The following is a 14274-nucleotide window of genomic DNA, read 5'->3' on the forward strand; positions in this document are numbered from 1 at the left end:
TTCGTATAAAAGTTTAATTTCTAACTATGTCTAACATGTCCAAATGCACTTCATAGAGAAAATAGATCACGCGTCTCCAGTTCCTCAGGTTTCAGGCAGTAAAAGACAAACAATCCTTCAGCCGTCTTCAGTAAATCAATAAAAGCTCTTTGCGTCTGGTCTCTGGAGAGCCTGAAGCAGACTGTGTGGTCACAGCCAGACACATTATCCTGCCGCTGACATGGGCACAATTACAAATGGCACTTAGCACTGTTGGTTTGATGTGTGCTGCCTCTAGAAATAGTGAATTAATAGCAGCAATGGGCCCTTGATGATTTATACTTTGATACAATCTTGTCTGGAAAGTAAAGTGAGCAAACTTACACTGAAAAGTACTTAAAAGATTTAACACCTTTTTAGGAGGTGGTGTTTTTTTTTGCCAGGTCTGTAATGTTGTCAGATATATTAAGATGATGGTCGTAATGGCTGCAGCTGTGTCTCTAATATTCTTTCTTTCCTTGAGTCTCTGCATGGAGGTCTGCTCTTCTTCCCAGAAAACCCTTGTAGTTGGTTAACCGGCCGATTGTTTTGATAAAAGCACATCTAATATTATTTATCATGCGTTTATGCTCTTCAAAGCGAAACCTAGACTTTCATCTTTGTTGCCTGCGCCACCAGCCTGTTTCTGATTGATGCCATATTTGGAGGGCTATATATGCAGTCTGGTGTCCCCACAGCCAATCAGATCCGAGATGTGGGAGTCCCAGCCAGTCTGACTCCCTGGCCGTTGCTTGGCAACTGGGACTGCTGCTCTGTAATTCAATCCATGGAAAGATCCTGCAGGGGTTTACATGGGGCAATAAGAAATTATCATTAGATGCACAGGAGGAAGCAAATGACCCCGGATGGACTCCATTTCCCACACTGCTGAGCATGAATGGTGGTGTACGGTCGGGAGTTCAAAGCACAGGGGATACAATGCCCCTAAACTGCTTTTGTAGAAAGGACATCTAAAACAAAAATAATAATAACCGTGTTCACTTTAAATGATGTATGAATGCGTTGTATGAGAAAACAGCTTCTTTTCTCTGCTTAAAGATGTCAAACTCCAGCTCTCTTTCAGGAGAACTGATGCATGAATGCACCGCAAGCATCATGGCAAGAGGGTCCGATACCAATCACCAGTCACCAACCAGTTGTCACATACAGTAAATCACATGCTCTGCTGCTGCTCAAGGGAATTAGACACTGAAAGGGTTAAAAAGGGGGAGGATGCAAAATGGCTTGAAGTCAGCAGTGTGTGAGACAGAGAGAGAGAGAGAGAGAGACAGACAGAGAGAGAGAGAGAGAGAGAGAGAGAGAGACAAGCACTGAAGAGGAACACAATGCATATGATGCTGCCGATAAGAGGAAATATCGTCGGTTTGAATTTGCTCTTTATCTGACTCTCTCTCCATCTCTCTGTCATTCTGCAACGTCTCACTCTTTGTCTGCCCTTGAAGAGCGTTTAGCCAAGTGACTCTGATCTCATCTCCTAAGTGCACCACGACTGAATTCGAATGGTGAATCCACGAGAGTGAGTAAGGACTTTTTAATGAGCTCCTGCCAAAGAGAGAGCTGAGAGAGAGAGAGAGAGAGGCTAGAACAGAGAGCTATTTGGGGACACAGTGTGGACCTGAAGGAGACAGGAGAGTGGTGAGTGGTGAGCCGAAGAGGTAAGATGAGTCTAAACAATGGTCAAACTCTGACCATCAGTGGACAGGACTTGACCAGAAATGACAGCAGCAGCAGAGCTCCTTGGGAAGATGCCAGGGCGGTTCTGAAGCCCTCAACCCCCAGCAGGAAACCGAAACCAGTGAGTATCCCTCCAGCCTTCCCTATGCAGCATCCATTCACAGGCACACTTCCTATGAGTTGTCACGTCTTTGCAAAGTATCAAAGTTGTTGACTGCAAAGAGGACGATGATTGCACGTATTACAAGTGAATTATGAAGTCAAATTTAACCTTGTTATCATCATTTTGGAGCTCATTTAGTTGCTCTCACTTGCCAGTTCCAGCCTGCCCAAGCACACTTGTGTTCACTACTCGAGGCTGCCTATTTCCCAGCAGCCAAGGCTGATGTCACATGATGAATATGTGACAGATGAGACAAGACAGACACACCGACCTCTCAGCTTTATCATCGTGAAGCCCCGATGAAAACAGCAGGAGGCTTATTGGCAGGTTCATTGTAAAGTGCTGCATTTGAAGCCGTACGGAAAAGAAAGTTACAAGGAGATGCAGTCGGGTGAAACAGGATACAGAGGCTAAATGACACTTCGGTGTGCCAGCGGGACAGCGAGCAAAGCACAGAGGGCTCTTGTTTCAGATCAGGTGCAGGTTCTCTGAGAGAGGATGATACAAAATACAAAAACAGGCACAAGAGCTACAACTTCAGGCATATGCAAGATACAGGGAGTCGTCTTGTTTGGCGACAATGTGGCATGAACTCTGTTTAATATTCTTAAAGAAGTGGAAGTAATTTTTCATCCTGTACAGAATTTCTCTCCAGGCTTCAGGTTGAACTAAAGTCTTATGGGTTTACAGGTATATCTATTTCAAATTCAGCTCAATCGTAAGCAATTAAAAATGATTGACAAAACAAGAACAGTCTCAAAATTTGTTTGATTATCAGTTAAATGGTGGTAAAGTTTACGACCTATAATTTACGCACACAGTGTGTTATACTTTGAGTTGCTGTCCCAGCCTCTAAAGAGTTAACAGGTGTCAGCCAACCTGGTATGTGGGCCTGCACTATCACAGTGTTGTGGAGGAAAGTATTTCATATCGCGATGTCACTTCTGTTCTGTCACATCAGCTCGCTGAGTTTACCCACTGTAGTACGTCAGCGGTGCCTTTATTACATTTTTCATTTCTGAAACTGTCAGAGTCAGCAAACTGCTTTTCCAATATTCCTCTGCTGCTAATATGAATGATGTGCTCTCTCTCAAGCCAAATAAAATATTTTTTAAATTCTTATCCTCCAGCCAAAGCCGGAGAATGCCATCACCATCGCCGTGTCTTCACGAGTCCTCTTCAACATGGAGAAGGAGCAGCAGATCTACAAGCAGCAAGGCATGGAGGAGTATATCAAGTATCAGGTGGAGCATGAAACGCAGCCTTTCAGCCCCGGACCTGCCTTCTCCTTTGTCAAGGTCAGAGAGGAGAAAGAGGTGGACAAACAAACACATGCACATCATATCAGCAGCTGCTGCAGAGGGATTCCTTAGTGTCAGTGCTGTGTGTTAGGTCGTGTCTCTGGAGGCAGTGAATGAGTAATGAGCATAAAACACCAGCCCACTCAAACGCTCACACACGCTTTCATCCCCACAGCAGCACCGTCTTTTTTTATAACTCAGTTGTGTGTTTGGTTGCGTTTCCAGGCTCTGGAGGCTGTGAACACTCGACTGAGGGAGCTTTACCCCGAGAGCGAGGAGCTTTTTGATGTTGTGCTCATGACAAACAACCACGCATACGTTGGCCTAAGACTCATCAATACCATCAATCATCACCGTGAGTTACTAATACACATGAATGAAAAACATGTAAGGCATACTTTTCTCCCCGTTAGCTTGTCACAGCGTGTTTTTGATAGTACCACTTTGGGGTGCCAAAGTTGGAGATTTTTTAACTCTACACACATAATTCATCTATTTTAGTTTAACCTGAAACCCTCTGGAAAAGGACAGCATCTTGTTAGTGTCCATGGAAAACCATGTGCCACCAAATTTGGTGATTTTGAATTTTTCAAATGAACTAAAAGATCAGGTGTTCCTTCATGGGTTTAGAGTTGCTTATTAGAGTTAGATGAGAAAAAGGATATTGCTGTCAAGTCTGTGCAGTAAATGAGGCTGAAGCCAGTTCACAGTTATCTTAACACAAAGACAGCTAACAGCTAGTCCAAAGGTCGAAAACTGAAGTCAAAAAACGACTTTCTGGGCTTTTACAGTCTTTTACAGGCAAACTGTTTCCTGACAAGTTAGGCCTAATTACAAAACCAGGCTAGCAGTTTCCCCTTTATTCCAGTCTTTATGCTATGCTAAGCTAACCAGCTGCTGGACCTTGCTTCATATCTAAAGCACACACACGAGAGTAGCATTAATCTTTGCATTTCCCAAAATGCCAAAATCATTCTGAAATGGATTTTTCATGACTTTTCTATAAAGCATCATGTCTGAAGTTTACGAAAATCTAGTAAATCACTAATAAAGACTTGCATTTCTCACTTTCCAGTAAATTATCATATTCACAGAAGAAAGATCAATGAAGCCATCAATATCCAATAACAAAGACCGAGACAGGGTTTACAATGTACCCCCTTAGACAGCCTCCTTAGACGGCCTATCACAGGTCCATGTACTGACACACACAGACACACTGAGGGTGCAATGTGCTGTCGTACTATAGATCGTCTAGCTGCTCTGCACAGCTGGTCCTCTCTGTTCCCACACTGTGAGCGACTTCATGACCTTGTGTCCTTCCCCAAGTCACACAGACACGCAAGTCTGACATGAAGTCTATTCAAGACGTCACAGAATCCTCTGTTAAGTGAGCGAGAGGAAGAGAAGGAGAGAGAAAACTGGTCAGAAATCTAAGAGTCTCTCGTCCCGTCGTGCTTCACAGTTCAACTGAGGCTATTTTGTTTATTTCCTTTGTGAAGCCCGGAGTGTCGAGGGACTCCAACTCAGCTTCAGGGGTCGCTCTCCAGAGAGCGACCCCTGAGAGTGGTTAAGGTGGGATCTTTCTCATGGTCCACATACCACAACATGACCCCAAGGGATAAGTGGTGGGAGTTGGGGATCTGCGGTCCTGGCTCCTCGCAGGGGTTTGGCAATCCCACACCCAGCCCACACTGATGTAGTGAAGTGGAAGAATCTGCACCACCCAAGACAAGATCTCAGCCTTTTTCCTATCATTTTTACTTTTCTCATCCTTTTCTCTGCACTGCCTCTGAATTTGATATTACAGTGACCGGCTGAATGTAATAATGCCCCGATCACATATGATGCATATATTGTAAAATCTGTTGACTCTTGCATGTCTTCGGTTTTATGCACACCAGCTGCTCACTGAACTTCTGATTCCTCCTCTCTGCAGAGTTGTTCATCGAGCGCTTCTGTATGACCGGGGGAAACAGTCCCATAGGCTACTTGAAGGCTTACCACACTAACCTTTACCTTTCTGCTGATCCAGTCAAGGTTCGAGAAGCTCTGGAGGAAGGTCAGTGCACAGACGGAGAATACTACAGTAAGGAGGCAAAGGCTTGTGTCTCTGCTACATGTCACGTAAGATGTATTGATACATGTCTGGTTTCAACAACACATTCAGGTATAGCAGCAGCCACCATGTTCACCCCAGAGAAGATGACGGAAGTGTCGGAGACTCAGCTGCGTGTTGCGTTTGATGGGGACGCCGTCCTCTTCTCCGATGAGTCTGAGCGCATTTACAAGGCCCACGGACTGGACAAGTTCTTTGAGCACGAGAAGGCCCACGAGAACAAGCCTCTGGACCATGTACAGTATACACACTGTGACAGTGATCAGCATCACACTGATACTGGAAATGTAGTGCATTTAGTAGGTTCAGTGAAAGGACAGATCTGGTTTACTGCAACTTGAGTCTTCCTTTTTTACTTTTGGCCATCATTTCTATCATTTAAATAAAACTGTACTGACAAAGATCAGGAAGATTCTGAGATCAGGAAACATGGTGACATCTCAAACAAAAAGAATCCGACAGAGCAGGAAACAAGCAGCCAGGTGATCAGGCAGCCTGTCAACAAGACAGATTATCAGAGGAATTTCAGCAAGATGTAAAACTAAAAGCAAACACACCTGAAATGTTAGAAACAATCCCTAATTGAGCAGGAAAACACACCTGAGTGGAACTACATGAAGTACTGGAGGCCAAAAATGAACAAGGAATTTGGTCTTGGTTCATAATTTGACCAAAAAGCTTTGTTTTAAACCTGTGTGATTGGTCATTCTTTGCTCTGTCTGGCTTCTTTTTTCATGTCACGGCATTTCCACATCTCAGGAACTATCTTGGCAGCACAGGTTATTATGAATTTTGGCTTTCAGCTCAGATTCTGATACAGGGGTGGTGGAACCTTTCTTTCAAGAACCATTTAAAAATTTATAGCATCCTTAGAGGACCATAATGAATTATTGAACACACATATCACACTAACCTCTGCAATGGCTGTAACTGCTTCTCTTTGGCGAGGCATCTGATGTCAGATGGTAGTGATGATGATGATGATGATGATGATGATGATGATGATGATGATGGTTTTCCAGGTTTTGGTCCTTCAGTCTTGAGCAGAACTGAGTCTGAGCAGCAGTAAGTTTGAAAAGAGCTGCTCGTATTTGTGGGCTGTTGCTTTGCAGCTCAGTGGTTTCATGCTGTAGGTTGTTCAGGCACATCAGCTGGTTCCACATTTAACACAGCAAATATGTTCAGCTCCTTTTGTTTGCATTTCATGTCCTGAAACCTCTCACCAAATGCCTGAAGGAGTTTCCACTCTCATGTGGGCAGGAATAAACATTCACTTGTGCTGCATATGGCCTGGAGGCTGAAGGGTCCCCGTCCCTGTTCCATTATAGGTTGATTTTAATGTGTGATGAGCCCTAAATGTAGAAACTACCGAATTACCATGGACTCACTGTATTCATTCTTTTTTTTTTTTCTGCAGGGGCCATTAAAAGGTTTGCTGGAGGCTTTAGGAAAGCTTCAGAAAAAGTTTTATGGCAAAGGCCAGCGCATGGACTGTCCCATCCGGACCTACTTGGTGACCGCTCGCAGTGCAGCCAGTTCTGGCACCAGAGCCCTAAAAACTTTGCGCTCATGGGGTCTGGAGATTGATGAGGCTCTTTTTTTGGCAGGAGCACCCAAGGGCCCCATGCTTGAGAAGATCAGGCCACACATTTTCTTTGATGACCAAATGTTTCATGTGGAAGGTGCAGCGGAAATGGGGACAGTAGCGTGCCACGTGCCCTATGGAATAGCTCAGAGAGTTATCAAGAAAGGAGTTAAGGACAAAGAGACTGCTTCAGCACCCAAGTAGCCTGGACATCACTGTGCAGAGGCACAGGAGACTAAAGGGACAATTACATTTGGTTTTCAGCAGCAGAAGATGTTGGAAATGCATTTAAAATTAAGAAAAGAGGTCTTGAAAATCATTTGATAATGTAATAAGACCCAAAACATGCAATATGACTTGTGTATTATATTGTATTGTGATTATACAGCGATGTGATATCATGATAACATTCATCACATCATTTCTTTCATCAGCAGTTAATGATATTTCAGCTCAGAGGGTTATTTTATCCATTTGTTGCTACATTATCAGTTCATAAAAAAGTGCAACAGGAACCACTGAACAGCTAATAAGCTGTAATAAAGGCTGTATTAATCATAAATAAATCATGTCCCGAAGCTTTATAGTTATAAGCCATGAATTAGAACAATGTTTGGGTTGCCAGGTTGTGAAAAACATCTTTCTCTGATTGGACCATATGACCATGTACTTTGTGGAAAAGGACTGCAGAGGAAAGAGACCAAAATCCATTTATTAATCACTTATTAATGGCTTACCGACCGAGAATAAACACCAGTCAAAGGGATTATTCACAACCTGGAAACCCTAGATTTGTTCTTAATAACCATTAATAAAGCCGTTAGCCACAACTTATTAACCCTTCACAGAGATCGCCTTATTTCAAAGAGCTACTCAATGATGTTTTGGTTTAAAATGTGCTTTTTATTATTACCCAAATTTGTAAAAATCATATAATTATATTGAAATATTTAAAAAAAAAATCTATAAATTCTAAACAATATTTATTTAGAAGCCAGGCAACTGAGGAAACATCAAGTGACTTAAGAGTATTTTTGATGAAGGGTCGGTGTGCTGACGTGATGAGAAGCTGCACTGGAAACATGTGATCAGTCACTTTATGCAGACTCTCCTTCACTGCTCGACTGTCTGTCTCTTAAACTGGTGCCTTTTCTCTCACTATTGTTGGATTTTTCTGTCAATCATGCATGTTGTTGGTATATGTATGTTGTACATGTGGTCGTTTGATCAACGTATATGAATGTATTTAAACATTGCAAATGAAGTAATTGGTAAAATGGCAACATTTTACTTCATATTTATTTAATATTTCTTATAAAGATGAGTTCTATCATATTTATCTTTTATTGACATCCATCGTGGACAATGTTAATTTATTGCCACTTGTCCCTAAAGTGCCAAAGGTTTGGTGTCCCCTTTACTGTTGCCTGCCTGTCTGCCTTACTTTACCGTGTAGGTGTGTTGTTATTAGTACTGTTGGTCTGCTGTTCTGAGTGTGAAGTCGGTACTGAATGACAAACCTGCTCAGATGTGAAATCTGGGTCAAATGAGCACTGTGGACTGTTATGCAATCAAGTTTTTCTGTGTCAAAACTGAAGTAAAGATGAGTGTATTATTGTGTTGTTTCCTGTCTTTTTCCACCTAAAAAGCAAAGGTGTTATTATTTATTGGGTTGCAGAGTCAAGACTGAGAATAAAAAGCAAGCACTTGTAGCGCTGGAAAGATAGGCTTTATTTTATAAAGAGATCAGTGAGTAAACTTCATCCACAAGAAATGAAAATGGATGGAAACTGATTGATTCTTCCTCTTCACAGCAGGGGGAGACAGACACCAAGCAGTCGATAGGCTAAATGAGGCAGTGGTCTGCTTATCATGTTAAAGACACCTCTTTAACATGATAAGCAGACCACTGCCTCATTTGCAATAATCAGATGTAAACTTGTATATTAGTATGTCTAATGATGAGTGCAGTGTTTCTTACACAGTGAATAGTCCATAGTAACCTTTGGATTTTTCTGACAACTACAAATGGCATCTTTCTACACTGTGATAAATCTGATAATTTTAATAAAATGTTTACATGTGTATGCCACACAGTCACTTAAAGCTTCAGCGAAGAGGCATAAAACTGTTGGGGACCGTTGCTCTAACGCACTATTTACTGCACTGACTTTAACTGTTATCATTATCAGTGTGTGTGCGTCCTGGGTCAGATCCCGGGACTGATCCCGGCCCTGGTGGCTATTACGCTTTCTTTCATATACTCAAATTCTGAGCATATGAAACTATTAGACATCATGAGGAAGGGAAATATTTAAAGGAGACACACTGAACCAGTGATTATAAAGATTTATTGCACAAAACATTTCAGCTGACATGACAAAAGAGCTGTTTAGTAAGAGAAGTTGGTATCATTTGAACTTAAACCATTAAATGTTATCACCTCCTTCATTTGGTAAAAGAAAATCTATTGCACATATGTGATGCTCCTTCATGATTTTCAGACGATGAGCGCAACAAGCCCTCCCACTGCTCCTCCAGTGCCAGCCACGGCTGCAGAGGCAGCTCCCGACAGACCTGCTGCACCTACAGCAAGATTACACATTAGAAGCTGAGAAAGACTTGTTCTCAAGATTAGAATTCATTTCAGAATAAAAGTCATGGTGCTTTACCTATTGACTGCAGCAGAGCCACCAAGCTCCCTGCCGCCACCCCTCCTCCGTTAGCGACCGCAGCAGCCGACATCATGCTGGCAGCATAGGAGCCTGCTGCTATTCCAGCAGATGTGAAACCAATGCCAGCCAGAATAAGAGGAGCCCCAACCACTGCACCAGCTGCACCGGCTGCATGAGAGCACAGCAGAGGAGCTTTGTTTCTCATGATAGTGTGTTTATTCATTAGGCCACTATAGGATGGATCGTGCATGACTTGTTTAGCATTTAAGTGCCTTTTCTACACGAAAGTGTGTTAAAATCAGCAGAAAAAGCAAACGCAGGTGATCCATGAAAGCTTTGCAAACACTTACTCGCTCCAAGTACTGCATACGTCACTGAAACACAAGACGAAAAGAGAAATCAACATTGACAGTTCACCTGGTTTAAAGACGCATTTGCTGTCATTATTGCATCTTTAATAAGAACAACATATAAGTATCAGCATCGTCAAAGAAGTTGTGATACTCACGGAGTCCCATGTTTTTCTCTGCTTTGATGATCACTGTTATTAAGCTGGATGCCAACCGCCGTTACACCAATAGAAGAAGACGATGATCACTGAGCTGGGCTGAGCTTTATATACTGAGGGTTAAGTATCCTTTCTTGAGAAACGAAACATCTGATTAGATCAGGGCGCCACAGTCACAGAGCTCCGTGTGCCAACACAAACAGACCAGCAACTGCTGGATGGACCTGTAGCGCCTCCCAGAGGGCAGAGGCTGAAAGTGAGCAGGCTGGGATGAGATTGAGTCTGTGTTTGTTGATGGGAGTGGAGGACAGTGTATGTGTGTTGAGGCCATGGAGGCAAACTGATGTAGTGAGGATACTTTGAATGATGGCCATAAAACTGTCAGTTTGATTCAGTGTGACTTTGAATGACTTGTCTGAGGAAGAACAGTCTGGAGCTGATGTTTATGTGCATCAACGTATTGCAGAGCTTGATAAGATTTACGGTGTACACAACAAACAGATCAGGTGACGATGTAAAGTATGTCACTCGATGGTTATGAACCTTGAGCTGATCATCTCCTGGCTATGCAACGCCCCTCTGAGCCTTACAGCATCTTTCAGCTCAGTGTTTTGGTTTTAGAGCCGACAACTTCACTGTGGCCATAAAAAAAAAAAAAAAAAAAAAAAAAAAAAAAAAAACTTCATGAACCGGTGAACGCATTCATGCAGATACCCACTCCGCCCTTTCAGGCGGACCTCACAAGGAATGGAAGTAATCACACGTGAAACACTGAACCAGCATTCTTCACAGATTTATTGCACAAAACTCTGCAACATTAAAGCTATTTCAGATTCATCTTGTTTATGATCTTCTGGGGATGAAGCTCGCCAGCCATCCCACTGCTCCTCCAGCGCCGGCCACGGCTGCAGAGACAGCTCCCGACAGACCTGCTGCACCTAAAGCAAGATTACACAGGACTTTTATTGAGGTATCGACCCACAGAGAAGTCAGTTACAGGCCACATGATTCCCTCTGGGTTACTGGTGATCCATCAAGATAAAAGGTTAAAACTACCATAGAAATACCTGGTCAACAGTGTTTACCTGCTGACTGCAGAACAGCCACCGTGCTCCCTGCTGCTATTCCTCCTCCATTAGCAACTGCAGCAGCTGACATCATTTTAGCTGCCATGGAGCCTGCTGCTATTCCAGCTGAGGTGAAGCCTGCGGCCCCCAGAGCAACAGGAGCCAGGGCCAAGGCACCTACTGCAGGGACAGGAACACAGCAGGGGACGTTGTTTCTACTGATGGTGAGCTGGTATGTTAGGTCACTTTCAATCAGGTCATGAGTGATATCAGTTTAGCTTTGTGTTAGCTGGTCACACAGTGTCAATGAGAACATCCGCTGACTGATCATCCATTAATCATGTACATTCATTCATGAAATTCATTATATGTGCACACATACTTGGCCAAGAAAGCAATTCTGATTCTGGGCATTTAAATGGCTTTTCTACATGAAAGTGCGTTAAAAATCAGAAGAAGAAGAAGAAGATGATGATGATCACTGAGCTGGGCTGAGCTTTATATACTGAGGGTTAAGTATCCTTTCTTGAGAAACGAAACATCTGATTAGATCAGGGCGTCACAGTCACAGAGCTCCATGTGCCAACACAAAGAGACCAGCAACTGCTGGATGGACCTGTAATGGAAGTAATCACACGTAAAACACTGAACCAGCATTCTTCACAGATTTATTGCACAAAACTCTGCAACATTAAAGCTATTTCAGATTCATCTTGCTTATGATCTTCTGGGGATGAAGCTCGCCAGCCATCCCACTGCTCCTCCAGCGCCGGCCACGGCTGCAGAGGCAGCTCCCGACAGACCTGCTGCACCTAAAGCAAGATTACACAGGACTTTTATTGAGGTATCGACCCACAGAGAAGTTAGTTACAGGCCACATGATTCCCTCTGGGTTATTGTGATCCATCAAGATAAATGGTTAAAACTACCATAGAAATACCTGGTCAACAGTGTTTACCTGCTGACTGCAGAACAGCCACCGTGCTCCCTGCTGCTATTCCTCCTCCATTAGCAACTGCAGCAGCTGACATCATTTTAGCTGCCATGGAGCCTGCTGCTATTCCAGCTGAGGTGAAGCCTGCGGCCCCCAGAGCAACAGGAGCCAGGGCCAAGGCACCTACTGCACAGGGACAGGAACACAGCAGGGGACGTTGTTTCTACTGATGGTGAGCTGGTATGTTAGGTCACTTTCAATCAGGTCATGAGTGATATCAGTTTAGATTTGTGTTAGCTGGTCACACAGTGTCAATGAGAACATCCGCTGACTGATCATCCATTAATCATGTACATTCATTCATGAAATTCATTATATGTGCACACATACTTGGCCAAGAAAGCAATTCTGATTCTGGGCATTTAAATGGCTTTTCTACATGAAAGTGCGTTAAGAATCAGAAGAAGAAGAAGAAGATGATGATCACTGAGCTGGGCTGAGCTTTATATACTGAGGGTTAAGTATCCTTTCTTGAGAAACGAAACATCTGATTAGATCAGGGCGTCACAGTCACAGAGCTCCATGTGCCAACACAAAGAGACCAGCAATTGCTGGATGGACCTGTAATGGAAGTAATCACACGTGAAACACTGAACCAGCATTCTTCACAGATTTATTGCACAAAACTCTGCAACATTAAAGCTATTTCAGATTCATCTTGCTTATGATCTTCTGGGGATGAAGCTCGCCAGCCATCCCACTGCTCCTCCAGCGCCGGCCACGGCTGCAGAGGCAGCTCCCGACAGACCTGCTGCACCTAAAGCAAGATTACACAGGACTTTTATTGAGGTATCGACCCACAGAGAAGTTAGTTACAGGCCACATGATTCCCTCTGGGTTATTGTGATCCATCAAGATAAATGGTTAAAACTACCATAGAAATACCTGGTCAACAGTGTTTACCTGCTGACTGCAGAACAGCCACCGTGCTCCCTGCTGCTATTCCTCCTCCGTTAGCAACTGCAGCAGCTGACATCATTTTAGCTGCCATGGAGCCTGCTGCTATTCCAGCTGAGGTGAAGCCTGCGGCCCCCAGAGCGACAGGAGCCAGGGCCAAGGCACCTACTGCACAGGGACAGGAACACAGCAGGGGACGTTGTTTCTACTGATGGTGAGCTGGTATGTTTGACCACTTTCAATCAGGTCATGAGTGATTATCAGTTTAGCTTTGTGTTAGCTGGTCACACAGTGTCAATGAGAATATCCGCTGACTGATCATCCATTAATCATGTACATCCATCCATTCATTCATCAAATTCATTATATGTGCACACATACTTGGCCAAGAAAGTCAATTCTGATTCTGGGCATTTAAATGGCTTTTCTACATGAAAGTGCGTTAAAAATCAGTAGAAGAAGAAGAAGAAGAAGAAGAAGAAGAAGAAGTGTGTGTCGGTAGAAGAAGCATGCTACCTGCTCCTGTTCCGACGAGGATAGCTGTACCTGAAAGACAAGATGGAAAACTGGCTTCATCGTTTCCAGCTCATCTGGTTCAATTCAAGAAATCTGCTGTGGTTCTATCAATGTTCTGTTTTCACGAGGAAAACACAGAAGCTTCAAGGAAGTGTATCGAGGAAGTGTCTCGGTATCGAGTAAAAATAATACTGACCAACACCCATGTTGTCCAACCTGATGAGCCACTGCTGAGCTTCAACTTCCACAGAAACGAATCTTAATTAGAACATGGACAGAAGATGGCGCCAGAGAGTCGCTTCCTCCACGTGACCCAAGAACAGGAAGTGAAACTCAACTGACGTGAACGTGAGCATAAGGAATGACAGTTATTGGAACATCAGAAAATATTAACAACCTAATTGGTTAAATAAATAAATAAATAAATAAATAAATAAATACTACAGACCGTTTATAAAAAGTCTTCATCGTTAACGTTCATGTGTAGCAGCAGTCAGGTGCCATAAAAGTTGAAAACTAGTCTCTAACGTGCCATTACTAACAAGTACTATTGCTTTTCATAATGTCATCCTTCTTCGTTGTCTTCTTCTTCTTCTTCTTATTGTTATTATTTGAGGTAGTATGAATCAACAATGATAATATTGTTAATAATGACAATAATATAAATACTACTAATAATAGTCGAGCTATTACTGCATTTTGCTTGTACATGCTGACTATTTCGTCTATAATTCAA

The 14274-nt window shown here is 43.1% G+C and overlaps 3 protein-coding genes and 1 long non-coding RNA gene across 5 annotated transcripts; 1 reads left to right on the top strand and 3 right to left on the bottom strand.

Annotated features, from left to right (window-relative positions):
* Positions 1-1274: 1274 nt before the first annotated feature.
* Positions 1275-8499, top strand: LOC143332105 (cytosolic 5'-nucleotidase 1A-like). The gene is made up of 6 exons (XM_076749369.1): positions 1275-1834; positions 3007-3174; positions 3403-3532; positions 5117-5239; positions 5348-5532; positions 6714-8499. Exons 1-6 carry the CDS (start codon positions 1700-1702, stop codon positions 7083-7085), a joined length of 1113 nt encoding a protein of 370 aa, XP_076605484.1. The 5' UTR covers positions 1275-1699; the 3' UTR covers positions 7086-8499.
* A 716-nt stretch (positions 8500-9215) lies between these two features.
* Positions 9216-10277, bottom strand: LOC143331955 (interferon alpha-inducible protein 27-like protein 2A). Its single transcript, XM_076749128.1, has 4 exons — positions 10065-10277; positions 9907-9930; positions 9554-9724; positions 9216-9467 (listed from the first exon to the last, which is right to left on the bottom strand). The coding sequence occupies exons 1-4, from the start codon at positions 10072-10074 to the stop codon at positions 9382-9384; spliced, it is 291 nt and encodes a 96-aa protein (XP_076605243.1). The 5' UTR covers positions 10075-10277; the 3' UTR covers positions 9216-9381.
* A 564-nt stretch (positions 10278-10841) lies between these two features.
* LOC143331924 (uncharacterized) lies at positions 10842-11393 on the bottom strand (the record flags this gene model as incomplete). Its single annotated transcript, XM_076749090.1, has 2 exons — positions 10842-11002; positions 11150-11393. Coding segments are annotated over 2 exons (339 nt in total), but the record flags the coding sequence as incomplete, so codon positions are not given.
* A 330-nt stretch (positions 11394-11723) lies between these two features.
* LOC143332106 (uncharacterized) lies at positions 11724-13839 on the bottom strand. 2 transcript variants are annotated; one of them, XR_013078176.1, is made up of 4 exons: positions 13735-13812; positions 13539-13568; positions 12090-12251; positions 11724-11943 (listed from the first exon to the last, which is right to left on the bottom strand). It is a non-coding gene; the product is annotated as an uncharacterized LOC143332106 (long non-coding RNA). The 2 variants fall into 2 exon arrangements; XR_013078175.1 differs by lacking the exons at positions 11724-11943; positions 12090-12251 and adding exons at positions 12722-12882; positions 13029-13190 and having other exon boundaries at positions 13735-13839.
* Between the last annotated feature and the right edge of the window lie 435 nt (positions 13840-14274).

The sequence above is a fragment of the Chaetodon auriga genome, chromosome 14, assembly GCF_051107435.1.
Source record: "Chaetodon auriga isolate fChaAug3 chromosome 14, fChaAug3.hap1, whole genome shotgun sequence".
In the NCBI taxonomy this organism is placed as follows: domain Eukaryota; kingdom Metazoa; phylum Chordata; class Actinopteri; order Chaetodontiformes; family Chaetodontidae; genus Chaetodon; species Chaetodon auriga.

Bases quoted from the DNA above. Each gene is read 5' to 3' on its own strand.
- LOC143332105 (XM_076749369.1), top strand. From the start codon at position 1,700: ATGAGTCTAAACAATGGTCAAACTCTGACCATCAGTGGACAGGACTTG. The intron at 1,835-3,006 runs GTGAGTATCCCT...CTTATCCTCCAG, and splicing joins CCAGCAGGAAACCGAAACCA to CCAAAGCCGGAGAATGCCAT. The intron at 5,240-5,347 runs GTCAGTGCACAG...CAACACATTCAG, and splicing joins TCGAGAAGCTCTGGAGGAAG to GTATAGCAGCAGCCACCATG.
- LOC143331955 (XM_076749128.1), bottom strand. The intron at 9,725-9,906 runs GTAAGTGTTTGC...GCTCTCATGCAG, and splicing joins GTATGCAGTACTTGGAGCGA to CCGGTGCAGCTGGTGCAGTG. The intron at 9,468-9,553 runs GTAAAGCACCAT...ATCTTGCTGTAG, and splicing joins GGCTCTGCTGCAGTCAATAG to GTGCAGCAGGTCTGTCGGGA.